At 47.6% G+C, this 25,865-nt stretch overlaps 5 protein-coding genes across 11 annotated transcripts; 3 read left to right on the forward strand and 2 right to left on the reverse strand.

Annotated features, from left to right (window-relative positions):
• Positions 1-783: 783 nt before the first annotated feature.
• On the reverse strand, positions 784-6,754 carry cdc42se1 (CDC42 small effector 1). 2 transcript variants are annotated; one of them, XM_054764710.1, is made up of 5 exons: positions 5,747-6,490; positions 5,457-5,665; positions 2,152-2,256; positions 1,985-2,056; positions 784-1,906 (listed from the first exon to the last, which is right to left on the reverse strand). In XM_054764710.1, exons 2-4 carry the CDS (start codon positions 5,589-5,591, stop codon positions 1,988-1,990), a joined length of 309 nt encoding a protein of 102 aa, XP_054620685.1. In that variant the 5' UTR covers positions 5,592-5,665; positions 5,747-6,490; the 3' UTR covers positions 784-1,906; positions 1,985-1,987. The 2 variants fall into 2 exon arrangements, with proteins under 2 accessions (XP_054620685.1, XP_054620684.1); XM_054764709.1 differs by lacking the exon at positions 5,747-6,490 and adding an exon at positions 6,525-6,754 and having other exon boundaries at positions 792-1,906; positions 5,457-5,672.
• A 343-nt stretch (positions 6,755-7,097) lies between these two features.
• On the forward strand, positions 7,098-8,324 carry mllt11 (MLLT11 transcription factor 7 cofactor). The gene is made up of 3 exons (XM_054763548.1): positions 7,098-7,254; positions 7,689-7,843; positions 7,930-8,324. Exons 2-3 carry the CDS (start codon positions 7,694-7,696, stop codon positions 8,020-8,022), a joined length of 243 nt encoding a protein of 80 aa, XP_054619523.1. The 5' UTR covers positions 7,098-7,254; positions 7,689-7,693; the 3' UTR covers positions 8,023-8,324.
• Positions 8,325-8,923: 599 nt separating this feature from the next.
• On the forward strand, positions 8,924-13,466 carry gabpb2a (GA binding protein transcription factor subunit beta 2a). Of its 2 annotated transcripts, none has more exons than XM_054763544.1 (8): positions 8,924-9,248; positions 10,500-10,607; positions 10,682-10,849; positions 10,934-11,128; positions 11,229-11,382; positions 11,473-11,646; positions 11,729-11,847; positions 12,179-13,466. In XM_054763544.1, exons 2-8 carry the CDS (start codon positions 10,500-10,502, stop codon positions 12,524-12,526), a joined length of 1,266 nt encoding a protein of 421 aa, XP_054619519.1. In that variant the 5' UTR covers positions 8,924-9,248; the 3' UTR covers positions 12,527-13,466. The 2 variants fall into 2 exon arrangements, with proteins under 2 accessions (XP_054619519.1, XP_054619518.1); XM_054763543.1 differs by having other exon boundaries at positions 8,939-9,248; positions 11,470-11,646.
• Positions 13,467-14,051: 585 nt separating this feature from the next.
• Positions 14,052-18,213, forward strand: anp32e (acidic (leucine-rich) nuclear phosphoprotein 32 family, member E). Of its 3 annotated transcripts, none has more exons than XM_054763545.1 (7): positions 14,052-14,228; positions 15,342-15,491; positions 15,570-15,692; positions 15,762-15,924; positions 15,996-16,123; positions 16,856-16,904; positions 16,983-18,211. In XM_054763545.1, exons 1-7 carry the CDS (start codon positions 14,175-14,177, stop codon positions 17,060-17,062), a joined length of 747 nt encoding a protein of 248 aa, XP_054619520.1. In that variant the 5' UTR covers positions 14,052-14,174; the 3' UTR covers positions 17,063-18,211. The 3 variants fall into 3 exon arrangements, with proteins under 3 accessions (XP_054619520.1, XP_054619521.1, XP_054619522.1); XM_054763546.1 differs by having other exon boundaries at positions 15,996-16,087; XM_054763547.1 differs by lacking the exon at positions 14,052-14,228 and adding an exon at positions 14,366-14,552 and having other exon boundaries at positions 16,983-18,213.
• Positions 18,214-18,797: 584 nt separating this feature from the next.
• plekho1a (pleckstrin homology domain containing, family O member 1a) lies at positions 18,798-25,378 on the reverse strand. 3 transcript variants are annotated; one of them, XM_054763536.1, is made up of 10 exons: positions 25,223-25,378; positions 24,550-24,699; positions 23,717-23,857; positions 23,237-23,341; positions 23,062-23,160; positions 22,694-22,987; positions 22,529-22,626; positions 22,308-22,464; positions 22,119-22,231; positions 18,800-22,042 (listed from the first exon to the last, which is right to left on the reverse strand). In XM_054763536.1, the coding sequence occupies exons 1-10, from the start codon at positions 25,247-25,249 to the stop codon at positions 21,418-21,420; spliced, it is 1,809 nt and encodes a 602-aa protein (XP_054619511.1). In that variant the 5' UTR covers positions 25,250-25,378; the 3' UTR covers positions 18,800-21,417. The 3 variants fall into 3 exon arrangements, with proteins under 3 accessions (XP_054619512.1, XP_054619511.1, XP_054619510.1); XM_054763535.1 differs by having other exon boundaries at positions 18,801-22,045; XM_054763537.1 differs by lacking the exon at positions 23,717-23,857 and having other exon boundaries at positions 18,798-22,045.
• Between the last annotated feature and the right edge of the window lie 487 nt (positions 25,379-25,865).

Genomic DNA, 25,865 nt, shown 5'->3' on the forward strand with positions numbered 1-25,865 from the left:
AAACTGTCTTTCTTCTTCATGAGCTCACCGCTACGCGACACCACCAGCAGTTAGCATCGTTACAAGCGCATGAAGCCAACGAGAATGTTCCTTTCAGCAAGCATGTTGGTTTAGTGTTGAAAAAAACTTGCCTTTTGGTAGTTGTTATTATTTCTTTTAATATGTCAGGTGAATACTTTTACTTTATTGTAGTTTCATGATGTTAGGTGAGGACTTTTACGTCATTGTAGTTCAATTATCCCACATGTGTAGCTTTACTTTGCTGTAGTCTCATTGTGCCAAGTGAGTAGTTTTACTTTATTGTAGTTTTGTTATGTTAGCTGTGTAGTTTTACTTTATTGTACTTTTTAATGCTAGGTGAGTAATTTTACTTTGTTGCAGTTTTATTATGTAATGTTCGTAGTTTTACTTTGTTGTAGTTTTTTATGCCATGTGAGTAATTTTACTTGGTTGCAGTTTTATTATGCAGTGTGCATAGTTTTACTTTATTGTGGTTTCTATAGGGCCAGGGGAGTTTTTACTTGCCAGGTGAGAAGTTTTTATTTATTGTGGTTTTGTTACATTAGGTGTGTAGTTTTACTTTGTGTTTTTTATGCTGGGTGAGTCATTTTACTTTGTTGCAGTTTTGTTATGCAGTGTGCGTAGTTTTACTTTATTGTGGTTTTTATGAGGCCAGGTAAGTAGTCTTACTTTATTGTAGTCTCGTTACATTAGATATGTAGTTTTACTTTATTGTAGTTTTATTATGGCAGGTGTGTAGATTTACTTTATTGGAGTTTTTATGCCAGGTAAGTAGTTGTACTTTATTTTTTTATGGCAGGTGAGCAGTTTTATTGTGAAGTAATTCTTTAGTTGTAGGCACATTAGCTTGTGAGTTAGCATGTTGTCAACATTGTCATTTATTCCTTCAGCATAAAAACCTTTATGTGGTGGACACACTCGTAACCCCATCATCTAATGTTAGCGCCCCGCCCTGTCTCTCCATGGCAACACACACACATACACACACACACACTTGGGTTTTCATGGCTTCAGAGGTTGTTACACTTTCCCTCTGACCCCTGAACTTCAACTTCAAGTCCCTACTTCATAAACTTCATTAAATCAAGTTTTTGCACGACTCTTATGTCTCACAGTACAGCCGCTCTGCATTGAGTCCAGATGTTAGTCAGAAAACATGATGTAATCTCTCAAGAACACACACACACACACACATTCCATGTTTGGAGTCACATTTGACATAAAGAACACATGTGTTTGCCTTTCAAAATAAAAGCACACAGCTGCAGGGAACATCACATTTATTCATGAGCTTGTTACGTAACGTATGGGCGGAGCTAATGTGCGTGTGTGGACGGCGTTATGTAAGCATGAAGTGTAGTTCTGTGAAGGTCACAGTCTCTGTGGAGGTCAAAGTTCACACACATTTGTTTTGTTTGAGCCCAAACGACACCATCAATAGTTTCTCGAAAGCTGAATTGTCAGATTAAAAAAATAGTTGACAAAAAAGTGCTCATTGCTCAAAACATGAAATGAGGAGACACCAAGCGGCCAGGTCATGTGACCAGCATGACGCGTGCTGGCACGAGGAAGAAAGAAAGAGCGTTTCCAGTCATCGTTGCTGACGCGCGTCACTCAGCGGAAGAAAGGCGTGGCGGGTTAAGTGGACTCCAGTGACGTCACGCTCCAATCGGCCTCCTCTCTGCCCTCTAGTGGTGAAAGCGTTCACATTTAGGACAGGTCATGGCGTGCAAGCGGGAGGTAGAGCGCGACACGGTGGGTGGGGCGTCAAGTCCTGCTTGTCCCACGGGGCTGGGGCGGCGCCCCCTGTGGCCGCCCCGAATGCAACACGTCGCGCTGGGACCGGGGGTCCGTCGGCGGAGGAGAGGGAGGTGGCGCGTCAGACCTGTCGATAAATAACCGATAAATACACTGTCTGGCTACGTGGTGCCCCCTACTGGCCACACTAAAAATGAAGGCTTACCGGCTATAAGAGACTGTTCCTGCCGTTCATGTTTGGACCTTTCGACCTCATCTGCTCCTGAACTGAGCCTGACTGAAAGCACACACACACACACACACACACACACACACACAGTGAGAATGGGACTAAAGAGTGTGCCAGCCAGCCAGTCAGTGACGTCTTCTTACAGGCTGCAGACCGTCTGCCATCTCTCCAGAGCCAATGTGTGTCAGGTGGATGAAGTTAGTCGGTTCTCCGATCATACTGCGATCAATCTTCCTTCTCCTCTTCTTCTAAACACACAAAACACACACACACACACACACACACACACACACACAGTGAGTGAGTCCTGCACCAACAAGTCTCAAATAACCCGAAGGAGTGCTGATGAGTTTCCACATGTTCACATAGTCAGAGTGCTGCTCATGAAGATGATGTTGACTGACAAACAAGAATTGATATCACACACACACACACTAGCTGTTTTTATTACGGCAGGCGAGTAGTTTTACTTTGTCATTTCATTATGCCAAGTGAATAGTTTTACTATGTTGCAGTTTTTCTTTATTCTAGTTTCAATATGTCAAGTGAATAATTTTACTTAAATGTACTTTTAGTATGTCCGGTGAGTGGGTTTATTTATTTGTAGTTTTACTTTACTGTACCGTACTTTCATTATACCAGGTGAATAGTTTTACTTTATTGTTGTTTCAATATACCAGTTGTGCAATTTGACTTTATTGGAGTTTTATTATGTCAGGTGATTATTTCATTTAGTTGCAGTTTTACTTGATTGTAGATTTATTATTTCAGGCAAGTAGTTTTACTTTAATTGCGAAGTTGTAATTTCATTAGTAGTAGTAGTAGTAGTAGTAGTAGTAGTAGTTCTGCTTTGTTGTCATTCTACTTTATTGTACTTTCATTATGCCAGGTGAGTAGTTTAACTTTATCGTAAATTGATTGTGCCAGGTGATGAATTTTATTTAAAAAGTAGATTAATTGTGCTGTGTGAGTATTTTTACTTTGTTGCAGTTTTATTTTATTGTACTTTAATTATGCCAGGTGAATAGTTTTACTTATGTGTAGATTAATGATGCTGGGTGAGTAGTTTTACTTTATTCTAGATGAATTGTGCCGTGTGGTTGTTTTAAAAATACATTTACTGTGCCAGGTGAGTAGTTTCACTTTATTGTAATTAATTGTGCCAGGTGATTTTGAAAGTAGATTAATTGTGCTGGGTGAGTAGTTTTTCTTTGTTGCAGTTTTACCTTATTGTACTTTCATTATGCCAGTTTTGCTTTGTTGTCATCTTACTGTGTCTATTTTTTCACTTGACTGTACACTTCAAATAAGAAATGCTAAAACACACACACACACACACAGTTTGTAAGACTAGTATGCGCTCATTTAACAGTAAATGTGTTCTACATTTGAAAATGGTCGAGGCTGCTCTGAGTTGCGTTCAGAAACACTCAGAGTCCTGGCTAGCATCCAGCAAAAACCTCATTAAAACCCCATTTTGTTCCCAAAGTCTTCTAAATCCTAGCGTGGGGAAACTGGCCCATCCAGAAGCCATCTTGGCTGCAAAGGGAGCGTTCAGGAATGATTTAAGAGGCTTATGTTCCACTGCGTTATTCCACCTTCACATGTGTGACCTCACTTGGACGCATGACAGCGCTGTGGAACATTCCAAGTCCTCTTCTCATGTCAGTTGGGGACAGACCAGAAACGTGTGCTTTTACAGGACACAACATTCCAAACACGGCCGACGATCGTCACATCGGACGTCGGCATGGCGACAGCCACATGTCGGCACGTGTGGTCTGAACGAGGCCTCGCCTCCATCTGGACCTCATTTGACTCTCTGGATGTCTTCTTCTACGCAAACAACCTGAGCGCTTTAACACTTGACCGGCTTACCACACAAAAATATACCTTCATGATATACGATTTTAAAATAACCGTGCAGGCGGTTTCCATGGCAATGACAACATCGACATCAGCTTCCTCCTGATGAGACGTGTGTTGACCTGTGATGCAACATTTGAGTCTATGCCGTTGGCACTATGGCGCTCCTAAACCGGGGGAGTGCAAAGTACGACCTGGGGGCCATTGGTGGCTTGTGTTTTTTGTCAAAGAACCCATCAAGTCCCGGTCCACCGTGTTATTCATTGTATTCATAAGTCGAAATCGAGACACATTGTCGCCTCTTTCTCTTGAAATGACATTTTGAGACCCGCAGGGATGATTTGTGAGAGAATTGTTCCGTGCATGTGTCACATTATTGTTAACTTCCTCATTATTCCTCAATTTAACAAATGTGAACACAGTGACTTCAGTGTAAAATGGGCTTCAAAATAAAAGCTAGGCAGTATTAAACTGGATTCTACACCCATTTATTGTTATTTTTTTTAGATCGTTAGCCACCAGAAGACAGATTAACACATCTACGAAAGCTTTATTGTCATCGTAGGCAGAAAATGCCCCGCCCCCATCCGCACGCGGGCAGACCTCGGAGAAAAAAAGTTCAGACACCCCTGTCCTAAATATTTCAAGAAGTCATCCACAGCATCCAAGCACAGGAAGGGCTGACATTTCAAAATAAGAGCGCTGAGCAACAACAACAAAGAACACGTCACGTCCTCTCCCGGTCTTAAAAGGAAAACTGCACTTTTTGTGGAATTTTGCCCATCATGTGAGACATGAACAGCTAAAAAGAGGCTGCTAAGAATGCACGTAATGGGACGCACCTATTCCGCTTATAAAGCATTCTGAAAAAACCTCCAAAAAGCAACAATGCGCCATTTCCACATTGTTATTATTATTAACAACATTGTTACGCCCAAGAACTACATCACTGGCGTAGTGACACCTCACCACACCACAGAGGTGGAATAGGTTTGTCCCATTACATGCATTCATTAGCTGCCTCTTTTTACCTGTTTTTATATCTTTAGAACACACAGAAAAAAAAAGATGCGTGTTCATGTCTCACATAAGGATTGTGGATGATGGGCAAAATTCCTTAAAAAAAGTTCACTTTTCCTTTAACCAGTCTGAACTCAAGTGAGCCAGCTGCGAGCAAACCGACAAAAAGAGTCACTCAAGACGATGACAAACATTAGCTTTACTGCAAATGGTGAAAGAGCCAAAGTCTTCTTATCAGCAACCACCCATCAACCACTAAAGTCAACAATCCAACATGTCTGTCGGCATCATGGATGTGTGGAAAGTCCTGGAAAAGTTCTTGCTTTCCCGCCCTGCCCGACAAAAGAAGCTCAGTTCAACTTCCCTGAGCGTGAAGTCACTGCTGGCATCTGTATGTGTGTGTGCGTGTGTGTGTTGTTGTAGCGCCACAATGGAGCAAAGAGAAAGGACTAAAAATACAAGCTTCCTCTTTGCGGACTTCACTCCCATTGAATAGCAGTAATTAGCATTAGCAGTTGATTGGTGACATTAAGCTGCCTGCGTGTGCGTGTGTGTGGCTCACCGGCGGTGCTTTGGCGACCACGCAGCATCCCATCTTGTGCCAGAAGTCGCTCATGCCGACACGTTGCCTCTCTGCTGCCGCCCTACAGGCCGGGGAAACAACTGCAGTCTGTGAGCACGTGTGCTCCTGAGGCATTCAGCCCAAAAAGTCGCCGTTGAAAAAGTCAGGCAACGACCCCCAAAGATATCAACCCAGAGGTGTCGCTTCGACTTTGACCTGAAATGACAAAAACAACAACATTGAAACCAGTTTGAACACACACGTCTTGTTACACGCAGCAGCAGCGGAACCTTTGACCTCTATCTCAGGCCAGCGTGAAGGTGACCTTCCCACAGCGTGTCTCCGTTGAGGAAGATAAAGCAGGAATGTGAAGAACAAGCAGCTTCACGCTTGACAACAGGAATGTCAGGCAGGAACGCCGCAGGGATGTGATCCATGTCTTCATCATGTGATCAACCAGTGTGTGTGTGCGTGTGCGGCATATGTTGTCTCCTGATGCACAGACAGTCACATGTTGCACAAAACAGGAAGCGGTGGTGGCGACGGGGGTCTCATGATGACACAGAAGCCTTCTTCTCTGCCGATGATTGACTGACAGGTCCACAAATGTTCACCGGTTTCGTTTGTTGGACTAAAAGGAGCGTGTGTGTGTGTGTGTGTGTGTGTGTGTGTGTGTGTGTGTGTGTGTGTGTGAAGACTGAAGGTTAAATCCACTGGAGTGCGCCACAACAAACAACGGGGTCAAAGTTAAAGCAGACATATTGCTGACTCACTTCCTGTTGCCACGGCAACCATGACCACTAACAACTAGCTACCATGTGACCTATGACCTTGTGAAACATGCTAGCATGTAGCAAAGCTAAGGGAAGTTCTTGAACGCAGCATGCTACATGACGACAAGGAAAAGGGTGCATTGGAGAGCGACCATGTCATGATGTCGCTCCACGGCAGCTCCGCCCTCTCACCAAATACGGCCAGTAGTTCCGCTTTACCTCAATTCATTAACTTGACGTTAGGTAGACTAGTGCACTTTTTCAACCGCCACAGAAAGACAACTTTTACACTCACAAAAGACGTAGAGTGACAGCGCTGATCTGAGGTCTGCCAAACGAAGAGATGTAGGTCATTAAAACATCATTTAAAAAAAAAGTCTTCCTCGCTACGTTGACACGTTCCGTGAAGAAGAAAGGGGGGAAAAAAGAGGAACACAGGAAGCGGCAGGTTAGGAGTATCTCCGAGCGCAGAGTGTCCAAGGAATGACTAAAGTGAGAGTGTGCGAGTGTCTTTAAGTTTGTTGAGGCGCGGCTCCAAACAGGAAGTCCCGCCTCCTGGTCCCCAGCCAAGCAACCCGGGGCTATTGAGGCCGACGTCGCCTCCTGCTGACGCAGCGCGCTCACTGCAGCAGTCCCAGTGAAAAGGCTCGTCATTTTACTACAATGTGTAAAAAAAATTAATCGGCGTCATCACATTAAAGCTTCAAGGTGGAATACGACACGTTGACACATCCAATTTCCACACGAACCTTTCAAAATAAGACTACAAGCTGTACAAAAGGGCAGAAATCAACACAGAGCAACCCTCTTAGTAGATTTAAACATAAAGTTGGTTCTTCTGTGGTCAGTGTATGAAGGTATTGTAATCGTCGGAAGTGCCTTTTGTACTGAAATGTTGAGCGGAAGTGCTTTGCGTTTGTGCCGGTGACTTGACGACGATCTCTTCAACCTGCCACATCTGAACGTCTAGCAATAAAAGCACCAGAGGAACAAAGACGTCGTTCTTATTGTCACACTGGAAGCAGGTAACTGTCATTTTTAATCATATGTGCATTCTTTCGTGTCCTCGTGACGATAAATTGGTTTTATCCATCGTGAACGATTGCCAAATTCAAGCATTTTAACACGTAAGAAAAGCTGAGTGAATATTTAGTGATACCCAGTTGGGTTTCTAGAAAGTCTTCAATCGGAATTCAAATGAATTAAAAAGGTTTTAAATCGGATTGATGGCCTTCATCTTCAGGCAGCCAACGCCTCTCGGCATCAGTGAAAGTCTGAAAGACACACACACGCTCGCGCGCAGTGAGCCTATTGCTGGTGAAAATGTGTCTTGTGTCGTTTGTAATGGACAACGGACTGCACGTTGACCAGATAGTCTTTTCAACATCAGATGTCACCTACCACAGTGAGAGCAGGTTCACATTTGGAGAGGTCTTCACAGACGTGATTTGTCCTTCAGATCTCATGATGATGATGGAGAAATCCAGCAGCCAATACGACTCCTTCCTGTTCTGGAGGCAGCCCATCCCTCCTCTGGACCTGGATGAGCTGGAGAACCTTGGCTACATTGACTGTCCTCACCGAGGACAAGACAGTACGGGGCAGGAAGAGGAGGTGAGCGTGGGCAGGGCCCAGACAGGAATGTTCTTATGTTAAAGGTGAGGGCATTAGAGGTTAAAGGTCTGAGGTCTCGTGTGCAGGAGGAGCTGAGCCAGTTCTCGTCCTTCAACTACTGGAGGGATCCCATCGCCAGTGTGGATGCTCTGCTGGACGACTTCAACCTGCTGCTGTGAAATCCCAACTGGCCACTTTTTTGTCACTTTGCATGCTATGTGACCCCCCAAGCTTAAAAAAAACAGCCTGCAATGGTGGCCATTTTGAGTTGCTCGTCACGTTATCATTCTTTAAATTTTGTTGATCAAGAATGACGAACAACAACCTGTAATATTTGTGTTTTTTGTTGCTGTTGTGTATTTTATTTATTTCATGCTGCTGATTTGGTGTTTCACTATGAGCAGGCCTCAAAATGACGCCACTAGACACAAAAACACTGAATGTACCCAAGTGTGGCAACAATAAACATTATTTTCTGTCACTGCATATACAAAATGTTGACCTGGGGATTTTAAATGTCTTTATTTGTATTCAGAAACAACCTTTAGGTTTCATTCATAGCAGAATGTCACTTAAGCTTTCATTGTTGCTAGGATGGCTCCAACAACAAAATGACTGGTCTGAGGTCAGCCACAGCGTTTCCAACTATTTAATCTCAGCACAGTAAAAACTGATCTACGGTCAGCCTGGGTACCAAGAGAGCCCGCCCACCCAGAGTTACCTCCGAAGTTGACAAGCAGCCATATTGCTACACCATAAACACTACAATAACGGTTTAAAGACGACTTAATACCAGTTTTAAGCTCGGGTTGCATCGCCGAGCAGACCAGAAAAGACTGGGTTCTCTGCAAAGTTGTATTTGTATTTGCTAACTGTGCACGCTAAGGCTAATCGCTAACAGATAGCTTAAAAGTTTTACACACTTCCTCGACATGGATTTCAATTTAAGACTCCATATTGTTGCAATACACGTGACGCGCAGTTTTGTTCAATAGTAACCACGTTCAATACAATTGTAACCTTTCGATACAATATGTAGTCATCACGCGTCTGCTTTAAATTGTACTGTACACCGCAGAGTTTTAATACCAAATTCGATCAACAACTCTTAATTTGGAAGCTACACTCACAACATCCGGGCATGTACCACCCCTCTCCGTCTTACTTTGGCCAGTAAACAATTTGGCGGAGTCAAGCATGCGACGCGGCGCCCAATGTCCAACATTTGAATATTGTCAATGAATAACGCCATTTATTATTGGTTTTGATCAAATTCTACCCGGCAAAGACAGACGGACACACGCACACGAATCCCGCCCTCTCAGAGCAGTTTGTTTGGCGTTTAGCTCGCTCGCTAGCTTGCTAACATTGCTAACACGAGCAATCCGCCAGCAAACTGGACGCGGTGAGTAACTTCTCTTCCTCGTGTGGAATAAAACTTAATCTTTGTTCGTCTTTAGCCGGCACCCAGCTCTCAGGACGACCTTACCGCTGAAAGCCTCGTCAGACAATCTTCCGCTAAGCGACGAGACGTCGCGCGCCCGAAGAAAGCTAGTTAACCGGATGTGGAAGTAGTTTTTTCTCGGTGTGTAAAATAGGAAATTTCTCTCTGACTTCCCCCGGAAAACCAACAACTTTATATCAAACGGTTTCCTGTCCGTCTTGCAGCGAACGTTTTGCGCTAGGGAACGCGCTATTATTCAATGTTGGTGATTTATAAGTAAGCCCAGCACCGAGGGGGGATACGTGGCACATGGCGGACTCTTTTCTGTCTGCAAGGCGCGTAAAATGGCTCCTCGGCCCGGCAAGAAAAGCTTCGTCTTTCGCAATCACATAGTCTGTTGAACCCCAGGATTCCATTGTCGGACAACTCTTCTCGCTAGCCTGTTGCTAACTTGTCGCCAAAAGTTCGTTTTACGTTTCTTCCGGTGAACTGAAGTGCGCACATGATCCATTTGTAAATGCGGTGCCTGTTTTTTCTTTTAGTGCTATTAGCCTGGTTCGTTTAAACCAGGCGTGTCCATAGTAAAACGAATTTATGATTTATGAGATGTAGTTTTAGATGTTGCGCTAATTTGCTTTGTCACCCGTAGCACGAGGCTAAGATGTAGGTGTTTTGTTCAGATAGCTTAGTATATAATGACGTGCTTTAGCATCTTCATGGTAAAATATGTATCAACGTGATCCTCCGCATCTTTCAAATTTTCTGCAGGTTTTGGCAACCATGGTTTAATCATTCAACAGTTCTTTCACCGTTGTCTTTCACAGATGCTGTTTTTTATGTATGTTTGTATGTATTTTCTATTTATTACACAGCAATGATTGGAATAAAAAAACCCAGCAATTTCATTCTTGTGTGATTGTCTTACTCTTAACAATTGGCTGAAGAAATGCGTTGCCTGTTGAGGAAAAATCCTCTCTCTGTTGATAAGTTATTTTGCGGGATAGGCATTTAAACAAGTCACTATTATTGTTTTCCTATTATTTTAGTACTTTGCTTTTGCTGCTGTAAACCTGGAATTTCCCCTTGTGGGACTAATAAAGGCATATCTTATTTTTGTTGAACAAAACACACTTATTGGAAGAGGCATGTGACGTGTTTGTTTCTAATAGCGTACTTAGCTCTCTCTGAAGAAGTGTGTGTGTGTATGTCAAGATGTCGCTGGTGGACCTGGGCAAGCGTCTGCTGGAGGCGGCGCGCAAAGGTCAGGATGACGAAGTCAGAAACCTGATGGCCAATGGAGCGCCGTTCACCACCGACTGGGTGAGTTGCTGTCTTGAAGCTTTACGACGTCCTCTAATAATGTTCCACGCAATAATGGCATACCTGTCCCACAGCTAGGGACGTCCCCCCTCCATCTGGCCGCCCAGCACGGCCATTACTCCACGGCGGACGTCCTGCTGCGAGCAGGTGTCAGTCGCGACGCGCGCACCAAGGTGGACAGGACGCCTCTGCACATGGCTGCCGCCGAGGGACACACCATCATCGTGGAGCTGCTGGTCCGGGTGAGAAGCCTGGCCGGTGTCTTTATTTTAAAAAGTCTGGGTGGGGCGTTGAGGCTTGTGTTTCAACTGCTTACATGCTTCCAGAGCGGCGCAGACATCAACGCCAAAGACATGTTGAAGATGACGGCGCTGCACTGGGCGGCGCAGCACGGACACCACGGCGTGGTGGAGACCCTCATCAAGCACGGAGCCGACGTGCACGCGCTCAGCAAGTTCGACAAGACGCCGTTCGACATCTCCGTCGACATCCAGAACACTGACCTGATGCTGCTTCTGCAGGTGAGCAAAACTCCTCGATGTCTCCTCATTGCTGATGCCGTCTTGAGCCTTTTCTCATGCGTGTGTGTGTGTGTGTGCGTGTGTGCGTGTGCACATGCAGGAGGGCATGCAGAACCAAGTGAACATGAACCAGGTGAGCGTGAATGTGGAGTCCGGCAACGCAACCAACCAGCCGCAGTTCATCATCCAGGGAATACCTGCCATCCAAGGGGGTGTGGTCAATCTGGCCGACCTGCTCAACAAGGCCAACACAGGTATGTGCATGTGCACACACGCACACACACACGCACATGCTTGAGCTACATTTAGCCGTGCATGTGACTCTAGGCTGTATCTTTTAGCAGAGTCAGAGGAAGCGATAGCCGCCAACGCTCTGGACTCCAACATCCAGCACGCTGCTGTCGTCAACGAGGGAGGTCAGAGGGTCATCACCATAGTAACAGACCAACATGGCAATCTGCAGACCACGGGGGGTATGACGCAGCCCTTCTTTGTCACCATGCAGCATGGACAGCAAAGTATGATGCGCGTCCATCAAACACACACAGACACATGCGTATCTCCTCTCTTGGTTAAACGTGTGTGTGTGTGTGTTTGCAGTGCTGGCAGTGCCCGCCAACACCGTGGCGGAGGAGGTGGTGACGGAGGAATCTCAGGCCCCACCCTCCAGGAAGAGGAAGTTGGAGGTGGCCAACAATCACAACGATACAGGAGAAACGGTGAGTGGAGGACACGTAGACACCTTTTAAGGGCGTACTCACACCAGGCCAGTTGTACGGCGCTTGTGCCCGCTTCACACATGAAGTCGGCCAGGTCAGGCACGCCACAATTCCTCTCGTTTGGCCCAATTGGAAGAGGTAGTATAGGGCCCGGCACGATTCCCCATGCATGCATACATGCATGCTGCAATGTCATTTATGCTGCTGTGTCGATGCGCCAGCGTAGGCTACATCGTCTCGCTCCTCCCTCTCCAAACCTTCATGTTATTATTTTTGTCCTGTGTACAGTTCACCTTGACGTACGTATGATTTTGTTGTGTTGCTATGTCAGGAGCTGTTACAGAGGCAGCTACAGGAGGCTAACAGGAAGGCGCAGGAGTACCGACAGCAGCTGCTGCGCAAGGAGCAGGAGGCCGAGGAGTACCGCATCAAGCTGGAGGCCATGGCCCAGAGCCAGGCCAATGGCACAGCCGCCAACGCAGCCACGGCTGCTGTTAGCCCCGAGGAGGTGGTTGGCGGGGAGGACGAGGAGGAGACGGCAGCAACAGCGGGGGCTGCCGTGGTTGAGGATGAGGGGGAGATGGTGGTGCTGCAAGGGGGAGGGATCATTATGGAGGGGGAGGAGGGTCAGGTGACACTGGTAGAGACTGGGGGAGAGCCCACGGGGGTCAGCTCTTAACAGATGGAGGGTCGGCAAGGGAAGGAAGGCTTTGGCCGAGTGATGCCGTAACGTGTCAGAGACTGGCGACGGCAGCAGGAAGATGGGGTGAACAGACTGACGCGCCATGCCGTCTTTCCAGCGTCCCATCATAAGAATTCCCGTGCTAAGTTAGCGCCAAGCTTCCTGTTTGACAACTTATATCACTACGCTCTCGTCATTTCCTGTTCCCTTAACTTCACTTCTGCTTGTTGTGCATTTGTAGTACGCGTTTATTACTCGCTTCATTGCTTTTCAATGTGTTGGGAGGACGGAACAAGCCCACTTTGGTTCCTTTTTGTTTTTCCCCAAAAGCCACGCGGTGGACTTTGCAAAGGGAATCTTTTGGGATAAAAGTACCTCACTCAGCTCGGTCTGTGTTTTTTTTTTTTCAACATGCAGATGGAAAACTGAATCTGGAATTAACTTAAATTCATCAGTTGCGTGCGCCATGTCCCAACTTTTGGGGAAACCAGCAGGAACATTTAAGCATTAATGAAAGTTTTGTCGTATGAAGCCATGAATGAACATTTGGTTTCCCATCTGAACTGCTGCTGTGGTAAAATGAAACATGTTTTTTTAATCTGCTTCACAGTGACTATCACAGTTTTAAGATTGCATTCTTCAAGTGAAAATGTGCAAGAGAAGCTTCAGGAGAAACTACCTGGAGGCTGAAGTACATGAAGTCTAAAATAACCGAAACTGAAATGCATTTAAACTAGTTTTGTCCTTCCTGGCCCACCTGTGATATGCCCGCTGCACATTCCCTCCTTCCTTATCTTTGTTTGGCAGCATTTGAGTTATTTTTTTTTTATAAACTCAGCTTTTTTCTATGTATATATAAAGTTGTATTTTTTTAAGTGTATCTTGACAGCTTCACCATGATAGCAATGCTAACCTGATATATAAACACTCGTTAACATTGTTGTTGTCTTTTTAAAGCACCTTTTAACGCTACAAATCGCCCTGTAGGTTTTTCAGCTCATGTACATTCACCCTGAAAGACACAAATGCCATTCAAACAGCACCATCGTGTAGTTTTAGATGTACTTCGGTCATTTAAATTAAATACTGCTGGATGAACGCCAGTATTTCAACTATATGAATTATTTTAGCATGACTGTAATACCGTCCCGCAATCATTTTAGATTGATGGGCTGTTCACCCAATCAGAAACGGAGGCCAAGCGGTCGCCATTTTAGTCCTTCCTACTTCAACGTGGGATGTTTTTATTTCCCAAGTATTGACGTTAGTGATGATTTTCTGGGTGTTCTTGTCTATGAAAACATTGGCCTTCGTAGTGGCTTGAACGAAGCAGAAAAAAAATAAAACAATGACGTTTTTGTTAGCAAACAACTTCACTCCCAACGAGGTCTACGCAGACAGTTGGTTCGGTTTTGGATTAAGACAGCTCAGTCTTGAATGGCAGATCTTCTGTCCAATCAATGGCCTAGTTGAAGTTGACAGCCAATCACGTGCACGAAGGGCAGGGCCACGGCGGAGGGGGCAGGGCGCGAGGTATCATGGAGGATCAGTGAGCAAAGTGAAGTCATCAGAGACCACCGAGCAGCGCTCTTGTCCCGGAGACTTTATTCTACTTTACCGCTGCGCTGCAAACTAATATTTTACGATGGACATGAAGAAGAGGATCAACCAGGAGCTGCGGAATCGGAATCCGGCGGAGGTGAGCACGTTTAATCCGAAACATCGTAACGGTTGTGGTCCGGAAGGTGATGAGCAAGCGAAGCGGGCAGTCTGGGACTAGGAGCCCGCCCACTAGGCACACTCTGCCCGTCAACTTTGCGTTACTTCCAGCATGTTGGCTGGAACATTCTGGAAGTAATACGGCGGGCGTGAAGCGGCGAGCCTGGGTGGACGTGGAAGCGTCCGCGCCTGCCCTTCCACTGCCCCCGAGCCGTTTCTGTGTAGACTCGACTACGTTGAACAAGATGGCTCTGAAGAGAAAGCACGCTTCGCTACACTTTTGAAGCTTCTCACTTGGGAAGAAGTAAAAACTTTGAGTTACTCTGGCGGCACCAACGCAAACGTTGTTGTCTTAGCGCGCGAACTCGACGAGCACAACGACATATTTAAAGCAGACGGAACCATTTTGCCCGTCCTTCACGTCCACAGAGTGGGACTACGACCGGCACAGTTTTTAGTGGACATTCTTGATCTTTAGGGACGTACGAGTGACACACCCGTTGTGGGTCCTTAACAAAGCCGCTACTGTAACGCGGCGACCCAGTAACGAGTACGCCACCTCGGGCGGACGCGAATCAAAATGGCGCTTTTGGCGGATTAGCACGCCTGATTTCCGATGATAAACTTTTGTGAGCACGTTAGCTTGTCGCTCTGTGACGTCGCCAAGCATTGGTACCGCTGCTGGTTCGGGTCCTCAGTGGCCGAACCTTCGCTTCGCTTTTACTTCGGCCCGCTGACAGGTTCGGCGTGGAGTCGTCCTCTTTTACAGAGCAGACATTTTGTGCTGGCGCGTGCAGTGGCTGTTATATAAGCCAGCCTTCAGTGACGCTCGCTCGCACACACACACACACACACACACACACACACATATAGCTGCTGGTGTCGTGTTTTATGAATTGGAGGTCGCCGTCAGCACATGCATGCACGCGCACGCCCGGGAGTAGTTGCAATGCCACGCTAAGTCACCCATTTATAGAGACACAGTAAATGATAAACATGGAAGGGCATCGTCATCAGCTCTTGTAGCTCATCTTTTTTTAATACTGACATGGGATGACGTCATCGGGTAATACAGGAAGTTGTTGTTTGACAGGTGGCTGAGATGGTGGTGGACAGCTGTCAATCCGTGAGTGGAGAAGTGGAAGGTCTCACAGACAAGTTCACAGAGCTGGAGGCCCTCAGCATGGTCAACGTGGGCCTCTCTTCGCTGGCCAAGATGCCGTTGCTGCCCAAGCTGCGCAAGGTGACGTCTTCTCTTGTGTTTGACGTGTTCATGTGGCCGTGGAGTTCAAAGTTCAAATGACTGAAAAATGTTCTGCAGCTGGAGCTGAGCGACAACAACCTGTCGGGTTCTTTTGAGACTCTGTCGGAGAAATGTCCCAACCTGATCTACCTCAACCTGAGCAACAACAAGATCAAGGAGCTGAGCAACGTGGAGGCGCTGGTCAGTGCACGCTCACATGCACGCGAGGCGCCAAGAGGCGGCGAGTAAACAGTTTTGTGGATGTTGCAGCAAAACCTGAAGAGCCTGCAGAGTCTGGACCTGCTGAACTGTGAGATCACGTCCTTGGATGACTACCGCGACAGCGTCTTCGAGCTTCTGCCTCAGATCACCTACCTGGACGGCTTCGACCAGGATGACAACGAGGCGCCCGACTCTGAGGCGGACGACGAAGGTGAGAGATCCCGCTGCAGCCCGGCCGCGGCTCCTCCCCCCTGCGCACAACTCTGGCTTCTTTGTGTTCAGATGAGGATGGCGAGGACGGGGCGGGTCCGCCGGGCGACTATGACGAGGATGACGATGAAGACGAGGATGACGATGGCTCGGAGGGAGGAGAGGTGGGGCAGAGCTTTCATGTGAAGAGGGGAGATCAGGTGGGCACTGCTGGATTGGCTCACGAGGGTTAGCTCCGCCCCCTCCTGGCGTGCACCTGCGCTCGGTCGGCAGAGAAGATGCCCGATTAGACGCGTTTTGTGCGAGCCCCGCCCTCTGAGGCCTCCGATCAGGTCCGTTTCTCTGCCGCTCGCTCGCTCACTCGGGTGTCCTCAACCAGGTTGAGCACTCGTGGCCGCCTCCGACCTTCAACCCCTGATCCCAGACAACTTCTGTGCTCCCAACCTCAATTAGGCAGGTGGGCGTCGGCCTGGTAGCGCTGACGTACACTGTCACTAGTGTCATCCAATCAGATAGAGCCCCGTGTGTCTAAGAGTGTGTGCCTGTGTTACAAGTGTGTCTAAGAGTGTATGTGCGTGTTTTAAGCACGTGTGTGTGTGTGTGTTACAAGTATCTGAAAAATGTGTATGTGTGCATGTTAAACGTGTGTCTTAAGAGTATGTGCGTGTCTTAAAAGTATGTGTAAATGTGTAATGTGCGTGTAATACGTGTGTGTGCATGTATTAAGAGTGTAAGTGCATGTGTTATGCGTGTGTACGTTTGTATCTTAAGATTGTATGCATCTTTTAAGTGTGTGTGCATGTGTTAAGGACGTGCACACACACGTTTAAGATTGTATGCAGCCTTTACGTGTGCACGCGTGCAGTGTGTGTCGTGAGTGTATGTGCGCATATTAAGTGTGCGTGTGCTAAAAAAAGTGGGCTTCCACTCAGGAGGAGGAAGACGACGAGGAAGAGTACGGCGAAGAGGAAGAGGAGGATGGTGAGTGAGGCGTCACGGCCCTCTTAGGGGCGGAGCCCTGTCGCACGCACTCCAACCAATCACGTTGTGTCTGTGCAGACGAGCAGGCGGACGTTCAGGGACAAAAGAGGAAGAGAGACGTGGATGACGAGGGCGAGGACGACGACGAGGACGATTAGTCGCTCGGTTCCGGTCGTGGTGTTTGTGTCCGTGTGTCCCTCAGCTAGACAACAAACCAGGGAGATCACTTCCTACATCACATCTTCATGCTCTCTAGCCCCGCCCACGCCTTCCAACTGCTTCCTGTTTGTCCACATGGAGCTTCAGTGCAGAGGGGTGTGTCCTCTTTTTCTTTTTCCAAACTTCAGAATGCGATGGATGATGTGAGGAGCCGTTAAGGAGGACAAAGATCTCACATGGACACAAAGTCAACACTTCCTGTCTCTACCTTTTTCATTGTTTTTACAAACTCTACCAAACATGTTTTTACAATCGCAATTGGACTTTTTCAACACAAAAGTCAGCTGATGTTTTTGGACAAGGGCGTTCCCAACCTCTCCACTTCCAAAGATCCAAGATGGCGGCTAGCTTGAGCGGGCGGTCGACGTGTTTTCCCTCGATGTTCGGCTTGGAATGTGGCACCTCTTTTCAGCCGCCATATCAGTCTTTGGTGGAAGAGGGCGCCCCCTTCAGGACTCCAAGCGCCCAATCGGGGGTAGGGCATGTTTGTTTTCCCAACGGATCAGGATCTTCCACCTTAGCCCAAACGGATCACATAAGTCCTGTCCCGCCTCCTTTAGAGTTATGCAGAGCTGTTTGAGCTCAGGTCACCATAGCGACCATGTTGTTGTTGTTGTTGTTGTTGTTGTTGTTCCCTGTGTGCGTTTGACTTTACAATTTTAGGACTTTTATTTTATTTTTTTGTTTTTTTTTTTTGTTTTGTTTTTTTTTGCATTAGTGTTGTCCAGCCTTTCACGCTTCCCTTGTGCCAGCCCAGGCTCCGTCCCCTGCAGTGGGTGTGGCCTAACAGTGGCAGGCATGTCCAGTCATAGCTGTGCAAAGCATCATGGGAAATAGTGAGGCGGTGGAGGCTGATACCCGGCACAACTAGCCCGTGCTTGATGTCGATTGAACCTTTTAATCCAGCAAAGTAGATTTATAAAAGAATTGACAAGTATTTATAGATTTTTACAAATGTGACGGATGAGTTAGTTTTCATTTGTTCTTCTCCCACAACTTAAATGCTGTAAACTTTTTGCTTTCCTGTCATTTACACTGACGTCCAAATAAATTTGAATATTTCAGTAAGAACTTTCAAGAAAAAAAGGTTGCCATGTTTGTTTACACATCCATGCTAGTCGATGTCGGCGGCCAGCGTGATCGACAGGTCTTTGACCACGCCTGAATCAGTGGGCAGAGTCGAGCATTTCTTTCCTCTTTTGGCGGAGGTGATGATGCAAAAGTCCTTGATGATTTTGTATTTTGGCTTTGAACTTGCCAATCCTGAGTATAATCAGAATAAACCACAACAGTTTAATATTGTTACCACAAATAAAGGTAATACAAAATAAGAGTCATTAGAAAATGGCAGCATTGTTTGATCAAAACAGTCCAACAAAAACACATGTTTGTGAAAATAACCATAGAAGAGAATGGAAGAATATCGCATGCATCGATCCTATACTGAACCCACAATCGGCATCGACAGTATTGACATCTGTATCGACCCGACCACTCAAGCTTTCCGGCGCTCAACGAGCACGAGCTTCTGGTCAAACCAATGATGTGTGATACCAATGAGTAAAATTCAGGCTGGTATCGGTGATACCGCTACGTTGCAACGTCACCTAATGTGTCTGGTTAGTTTTAAAAAGTACTTTATTTCATATAAATGATTCTGATTAATACAAGGCATTTCATTCATGTGTTACTGCTTTCAGGATGAAAACTTGACAGTTCACACGTGGCTTCGTTTACGATCGGTCAGTGTTTCAACAGACAAAACAAACATAACCTCAAATGGCTGAAGTATCAAACGTATTTTTGATTTGAGAATCAACTTCAGCGCGTGAAGTCTTGTCGACTGTTGTGCGGTGAAATCAAACTTCACTTTTAAGTTAAACAAAAAAAAGCAACTGAAGGCGCGTGAATGCCGTCACGTGACTCACGTGAACAAACAGTTGGCGTCGTTTCCAAGTTGACTTCCTCGCTGTGCACCTTTTGTCCGGCAGATGGCGGTCAGCTCTTACTGCAGCAACCATTCACACTTTAGTTGAATATGAAGCGTGTGTGTTTGACCTTCTTCATCACGACACTGACCTCTGATCCCTCACTTTTGTTGCGTGATCGTGCGTGTGTTGGGATAAAATATTTATTCTGACCTAAAAGCTTTTATACAACACGTATGGTGTTGATTACATCACAGTGACCTCACAGCAAACAGGAAGTATTTTTAGCTCTGTTGCTAGCACGCTAACAACGCACGCACGCACACACACACACAGGAGGAAAGGAAAGGAGAGTGATGCAGAGGTTTAGAAGAGATGCTGCAGGGCTTTGAGTCACAATGAAGCAACACAACCATCCCCCAAGACACACACACACAAACACACACTGAGCCTAATGAGAACAAACTAACACTGACCTGGAACGTGTAGGTGTGTGTGTGCGTGCGTGTGTGTGTAAATAAAAGATGTGATGGTGCTGATGATGCGACATGCACAGAAAGAATCAGCGTGAATAATTTAAACCTTTCTCATGCGAGCACGACTGCCTCATCTCACTTCAAAACATAAAAGCCCGTAAGCACGCACGCTAACGGCGCAGCTACTGCATGCGCAGCGCTTTGTGATGGGATCACATCCGTATTGACGCTTGCTGTGATTGACAGCAGGATGACGGTCACATGATGAATCACTTCCTGCATAAAGGGAAGTGACACGACTGCTCCTTTACCACACACGCGCACACTCAGATTTGTCATCAAGCAATGTGCGCACATGCATGCATAATGACACACGCAGAGTGTTTGAGGTGTAATGGAGCGATGTTGCTCGTCTGGCCTACATCTGCTACTCTGCTCACTGACCTGCACAGGCGTGTGTGTGTGTGTGTGTGTGTGTGTGTGTGTTCTATAGCAATGAATCATTCGTTCGGTTTGACAAGTTATTTATTGTGCATGTGGTCCAAACGGGACCAAAACAGCCATGTTGTTCACTTCAAGCACGAACTAGAGAAGAAAAAGATCAAAGATGGTTTTTCATGTCTCACACACACACACACACGCACGCACGTGCACAACAGGAGCAGTAAAATGGTGATGACATCAGAAATCACGTGCCAACATCTTGCGACGTAACTGTATGGGACAAGTTGTGTGCTTTGGTTGTTGGTGAAAAGATGCACAGGAAAGAGAAGACCTCTGCCAATGTTAAATAATAACGTTGAATCTAGAATCCTATTATACGCCTGAGCCTATTTTATTTTTCTTTGCATAAACACGTGTTATCGGCAATGGTTGCATTGTTGTGTTGCTCTGCAAGAGAATCCAGTTTTGGAATTTGGGGCGCGTCTTTGATGACGCCGTCGATCCTTGGATGAAGAGCAACAAAGCAATGGCTGTGTCTCAACTGGCGCCCTTCTGTACTTGAAGTGCATAAGTGCGTTCACACTGAGAAGTACGGCAAAATGCAGTACCCGGATATTGCACTAGAACAGTGAGTGTGCAGTGCCTCAGCAGGCTATGTGACGCGAGTGGTTGCAATGCACAAAGGAGAGAAGAAGAAGAAGACGGTAAAAACGGTCGTCGCCATTACCGGTAAGTGTGCAAGGACAGTGATGATTTGGGACAGCACTCCACTGTGGAAATACATGCCCTCAGGAACTAAGTACACCGTGTACACAGTATACTTACTGTGTATACTGACTAAGTGTGGACGTACACAATTTGGAACACAGTCTTAGCTTAGTCGTTTGAGTGCGTGAGTGTGTTCCTACTGAGTGCAGGGCGCTGTCAGCACTCAAAACGTTCAAAATGGTGAGAGTACAGTGCTGGAAAAGTACTGCCCTCGGTAGCGGAAGGAGGAGGGACTCTGACCTGAGTGGTTGCAATTCACTATTAAAAGGAGAGAAGATGGAAAGCAGGGTAAACATTGTGATTGTCATTTCCAGTAAGTGCATAACAACTAAGGGATTTGGGACAGCACTACACTGTCAAAATTCAAGCCCTCAGGAAGTAAGTACACTGTGTAGACAGTACAGTATACTTATTAATGTGTGCCGACGGAAGTATTCCATTTGAGACACAGCCAATGAATGACAACAAAGAAGACATTGTTGTTATTGCTGATTATCTCCCTGATGGTCCTACATGTGCACGACCAGAGGACATCACTTCCTGTTTTCCCTGTCAAGTCCAGTAGAAAAATGGAAAAGAGGTTTAGAAAGACAAGTCAGTGCTTCTGCAGCCTTCAGAGCCGAGCTGAGCGTCACAGTGCTCAAACAGTGGAATGTTCATCAGGAGGACAAGTCCAGATTACGGAGACTCGTCCTCGGGCGACGTCCCGACCGTCGCCGCGCCATCCTCTTCTGCGGGGGGATCGGTGACATCGGGCGACGTGGGCGTGGAGGTCATCTTCTGGTAGGTCCTCCTGCGCTGGCGTCGCAGCGTCTGGCTTTGCAGCTCCTTCACCTCCTGCAGCACCTCCTGCGCCTCCTGCCAGGATGACATGGCCTCCACCAGGAGGCGCTCTGCCTCCACACGCCTCCTCTCCAGCTCATCCTCCTTCAGCTGGGAGGGGGGCGGGGACAGGCGCCGGCTCGTGTCCCGCGTTTCAGACGCACTCTCCGAGTTGGGCTGACTGGCACAGGAAGAGTCGTCGCCGCTGTGGAGCGAGGACGACTCTGCCGGCCAATCAGCCGTGACGCCGTCCAGGCGTGGGACGCATGGCGGCGATTCCAGAAGCTTGGGCGTCTCCTCCATGTTGGAGCCTTCTTTAAGTTTGGGGGAATTCTTCCAGAGAGGTGACTCGTTGGCTTGAGCAGGCGAGCGAGAGCCTCTGGAGCGGGACGATCCATTCTTTCTGGCTTTGGACCGCCGACATTCCCTCCCTCTCAGCCGGGGCGAGTCGCTGCTCCTGCTCCGCGGCGACCCCGACGACCTGCTGAGAATCATGCAACTACATCAAACGCCCGTTCCCGCCCACGTACGACTCAAGTCGTGTGACGCCGTCAGACCTGGAATGAGGCGAGTCGGCACCCCTGAGGTGATGAAGACGAGGAGACTCTACGCTCTTCACCAAAGACCAGCTACCTCCTTGCTCGCGCTCCGCTTTGGCCTTTTGCAGCTCCTGCCGGACACGAGGCGCAAGGTTAGACCGCTCAAGACGCCGAGGAAAACCAGTCCAGACCGGGTCTGGGACCAACCTGCAGTCTCATCTCCTCCAGCAACTCCTGAGCTCGCTGCATCCTCTGAGCGATGAGGCTCTGCAGCTGACCCACCGGCTGCACTGAAGCACCGCCGTCCTCTTCGGTTGGACAGCGGCGAAGAGCCGAGCGCAACTCGGAGCGGATCATCGCCGGTCTGGAAATCAAAGAAAGCAAGAAGAGGATGATGTTTTTCCTCACCGGTGCGGACGCGTCAGTACCTGGAGGAGAGGACTTCATCCATGGAGGCGCAGCGACTCCGCACCTGCACGCTGGACCTCTTACCAGGCTGAGGTGTTCTGGACTGATTCTGGAGGGCCTGAAAGAAAAAAAAGTGTTTGGAGTCTCTGGGGCTCGACCATGCCACAAGGGGTCTGAGTCTTCACCTGCAGCTGCTGGCTCTTGTGCACCTTGGAGCCTTCCAGGTGGGAATATTTTCCCCAGGAACGCTCACTTCCCCTGGGCAGACTCCCAGTCTTCACTTTGGGCTCCTTGGTTCTGACCCGTAACTTGGACACATCAGTGCCCGAGCGCTGACGTCCTCCGACCAGCTGACACGCCGCCACCTGGCTGCTGGAACCCACACGGAAGCCGTTGTCCCATGAGTCACATTCCGAGGAGAACCCCTCCTCCTCGGCCACCAGGTCAAGCGTCACCAAGCCGTGACAGGACGTGGACGCCTGGCGGTCCAACAGAACGACAGTGAGTGCCTTATGCCAGCATGTGGGAGAAACCACCAGGGGGGTCGCAGTACCACAGCCACGAGGTGTCCTCTGGTGGGCAGCCGGCGCCCTTGCGGGATCTTGGCTCTGTCTCTGGTGGGATGGACCAACACGTCCTCCTCCATGGTCACCTGCACAGACAAGATCATTTTCACAAACCCACTGTGTCTATTCCAGGGTGTTGCATCATCTGTGTGTGGACCGCACCTGGTCTAGAACGCGGTTCTTGGCCCTGACGATTGCCACGTTGAGCGTGTGGACCCACGACTCCTTCTCCTCCGGACTCACGGCCAGGAAGACCAGGTTGGGAACCTGCATGTGGACATGTGACGTCAAAGCGGGACAGGAGGAATGCTGTCATGACATCACGCAACAAGCACAGGAAGACGTCCTGACGCTCAGCAAGGATTATCCTGCTCCCGCTCTGACACGCTAATGGGATTCTGTGGATTAAAGCTTTTTACTGGGGAAAAAAACCCCAAAGGCAGCGGCTCAGCCAATCAGAGCGTGGAAGCACGTTAAAGCCCACCCACCACCCTGGATCAAAATCCACCAATGAGGACACAGAGCGTCAGGCAGGGACGAAGTAAATCTCTTGGAGGACGGACGCCTCGAAACACTGAAAGATTCCACTTTGGAATGAAACGTCCCAAAGTGTCCTCCATCTTGGACACCGAGGGGACCGACCGTGTTTCCGGGCTGCCTGCAGCGAAGCAAAGTGAAGCGACTGTGGTTCTTCTTGCTGCGACTCTTCGCTTTCCTCAGCTCCTCTGAGCGCTCGTAGTCGGCCAGGTTGAAGACTTCCTGCGCCTTGCGCTCGTCCCTCACCTGGCACGCACACACACACACACACACACACACTTCTTAGCGTCCTTGAAGAAGACGGAGGGGTGCTCGCCGGTTTGCACTTTTTAAAAGGGTCTGGGTGTTACCATGGTTACCATAGTGACACCTCCACGTTGCTATAGTGGAGGTCATTGACCTTGCGTGTGTGTGTGTTACATAAGAAGACAACAACACAAACACGTCAATAATGTGTGACAGTGCAAATGTACATGTGTGTGATTGTGTATCGATGTGTGTGTGCGTGTGTGTGTGTTATGCAAGACCATGACAACCAACATGTCAATAACGTGTGATACAATTGTTAGCGTACGTGTGTGAGTGTGTTGGTGTATAGTGTGTTTGTTAGTATCCAGAGGGTTTGTGTATCTGTGTGTGTGTGTGTGTGTGTGTGTGTGTGCATCAGTGTGTGATTGTATACCAGTATGTTAGTGTGTGTTTGTGTATCAGTGTGTGTGATTTAATGTTCATCATCAGTGTCTTAGTGTGTGTGTTTGTGTGTATTAGCTGCAGGCTAAGTTGTGTCACATGATCTTTGATTCAGTCGCACGTGTTGACTGTTCATCCAGCAGCCTCTGTGTGTGCGTGTGTGTGCGTGTGTGCGTGTGTGCGTGCGTGCGTGCCCTAGCGTGTATGAGACGTCAGACGAAGGAGGTCACGTGACAGAGGGTCCTCACCTCCTTGTCCGAGATGAACAGGTGGTCTCCTCTCAGGACCACATAGCGAGTCCTCCACAGCTCCCTGAAGATTCCACGGCCGCAGAACTTCCTGATCCAGCCCACCTTCTCCGGCTGCTGGGGGGCCGGATGTCCCGAGTCCTGTGGCCCCTGAGGGACGACACACGGGTTCACCTGCTAGCGTGCGTTAGCATGAGTTAGCCACCAGCAGGTGTGGGGTGTGTTAAAACGTTGCACCCCCCTTACTGGAGGGACGTCCCTCACACGAAGAGTGACCTACTTTCATGACGTCACAGCTCCTTTAGCTGTTAGCTTAGCATGTTGTCATACAGCACGTATGTTCTCTTTTCATGATTATTAAAATATTTACTACAAGTCCACCTGCAACGTGAAGCCACATTTCACTCCAAACTGCTTTTAAACATGACGTCCATGCAGTTCGTTTGATATTTTCATCATTTAACTACTTTATTATCATAATTCTAATATATTTCTATTATATGATCAAATTAGCAGTGTGTGTACAAGCCCAACATGACTAACCACTTCAGTAGGTACACTAACCTACAGATCCAGATGTTTCTAATATTTGGAGCCCGCTGACTGACATCTTTGTGAGATGATTAGCGTTCCTAATGAAGAAGATGCTGATGCAGGACGAAGGTGTTCCTACCTGTCCTCCGTGCTTGCTCTTCTTCATGCTCGCAGGATGCAGCTCGTCTGCTTCTTCTTCTTCTTCACTCGTCTGTTGTCCTCCCTGCGCGCGCGTGTGCGGCAGATGCTTCCCCCCTCGGCGTGCGCGCGCTCGCTACACGCGCACTTTAACCTACATTACGACTGCACGCGACGGCGCCATCTTGCGGCACATGTACGTGAATACAGTCCATAACAAAGGCGCTCGTTATTATTATTGACAGAATTGTACCGTAACATATATATATATGTAACAAAGTATAAATACTTTGTTACTGTATTATGTCATTTTTTATATTCTTACTTTAATATTTTTGTTTGGGCAGACTTTTACTTTTGTAGGCTATAATAAAATTGATACTCCAGTACATCGCCAATGAGCACCGTCACTACTCGTTACTTTTCGTTTCTGTCGGCAGCCAATGGCTGCAGGAAGTACTATGACGCCACGCGCCAATCAAGTTAAATAATAATAGTAAGACGGTGTATGATTGGTTCTTGGTGTACGGCGCAAATATAAACAGGAGCTTACGGACTAGCTTGTAGCATTTTCGGGTTCAAATGATAAACGGACATTGGCAGCAAATTTACTTTGTTTTGAACAACTAGTTAACAGCGTAAAA

This window comes from Dunckerocampus dactyliophorus, chromosome 20 (assembly GCF_027744805.1).
Source record: "Dunckerocampus dactyliophorus isolate RoL2022-P2 chromosome 20, RoL_Ddac_1.1, whole genome shotgun sequence".
NCBI classification, from domain to species: domain Eukaryota; kingdom Metazoa; phylum Chordata; class Actinopteri; order Syngnathiformes; family Syngnathidae; genus Dunckerocampus; species Dunckerocampus dactyliophorus.

Coding starts and splice junctions, on each gene's coding strand:
- cdc42se1 (XM_054764710.1), bottom strand. CDS start 5,591: ATGCCTCAGGAGCACACGTGCTCACAGACTGCAGTTGTTTCCCCGGCC. Junction 2,257..5,456: donor TGGTCGCCAAAGCACCGCCG/GTGAGCCACACA, acceptor TTGTGTGTTTAG/AAGAAGAGGAGAAGGAAGAT. Junction 2,057..2,151: donor TGGCAGACGGTCTGCAGCCT/GTAAGAAGACGT, acceptor GTGTGCTTTCAG/TCAGGCTCAGTTCAGGAGCA.
- mllt11 (XM_054763548.1), top strand. CDS start 7,694: ATGATGATGATGGAGAAATCCAGCAGCCAATACGACTCCTTCCTGTTC. Junction 7,844..7,929: donor GTACGGGGCAGGAAGAGGAG/GTGAGCGTGGGC, acceptor TCTCGTGTGCAG/GAGGAGCTGAGCCAGTTCTC.
- gabpb2a (XM_054763543.1), top strand. CDS start 10,500: ATGTCGCTGGTGGACCTGGGCAAGCGTCTGCTGGAGGCGGCGCGCAAA. Junction 10,608..10,681: donor CGCCGTTCACCACCGACTGG/GTGAGTTGCTGT, acceptor CCTGTCCCACAG/CTAGGGACGTCCCCCCTCCA. Junction 11,647..11,728: donor CATGCAGCATGGACAGCAAA/GTATGATGCGCG, acceptor GTGTGTTTGCAG/TGCTGGCAGTGCCCGCCAAC.
- anp32e (XM_054763545.1), top strand. CDS start 14,175: ATGGACATGAAGAAGAGGATCAACCAGGAGCTGCGGAATCGGAATCCG. Junction 15,693..15,761: donor TGAGCAACGTGGAGGCGCTG/GTCAGTGCACGC, acceptor TGGATGTTGCAG/CAAAACCTGAAGAGCCTGCA. Junction 15,925..15,995: donor CTCTGAGGCGGACGACGAAG/GTGAGAGATCCC, acceptor CTTTGTGTTCAG/ATGAGGATGGCGAGGACGGG.
- plekho1a (XM_054763535.1), bottom strand. CDS start 25,249: ATGAAGAAGAGCAAGCACGGAGGACAG. Junction 23,858..24,549: donor TGTTCATCTCGGACAAGGAG/GTGAGGACCCTC, acceptor TGTGCGTGCCAG/GTGAGGGACGAGCGCAAGGC. Junction 22,465..22,528: donor GATGAAGTCCTCTCCTCCAG/GTACTGACGCGT, acceptor TTTGATTTCCAG/ACCGGCGATGATCCGCTCCG.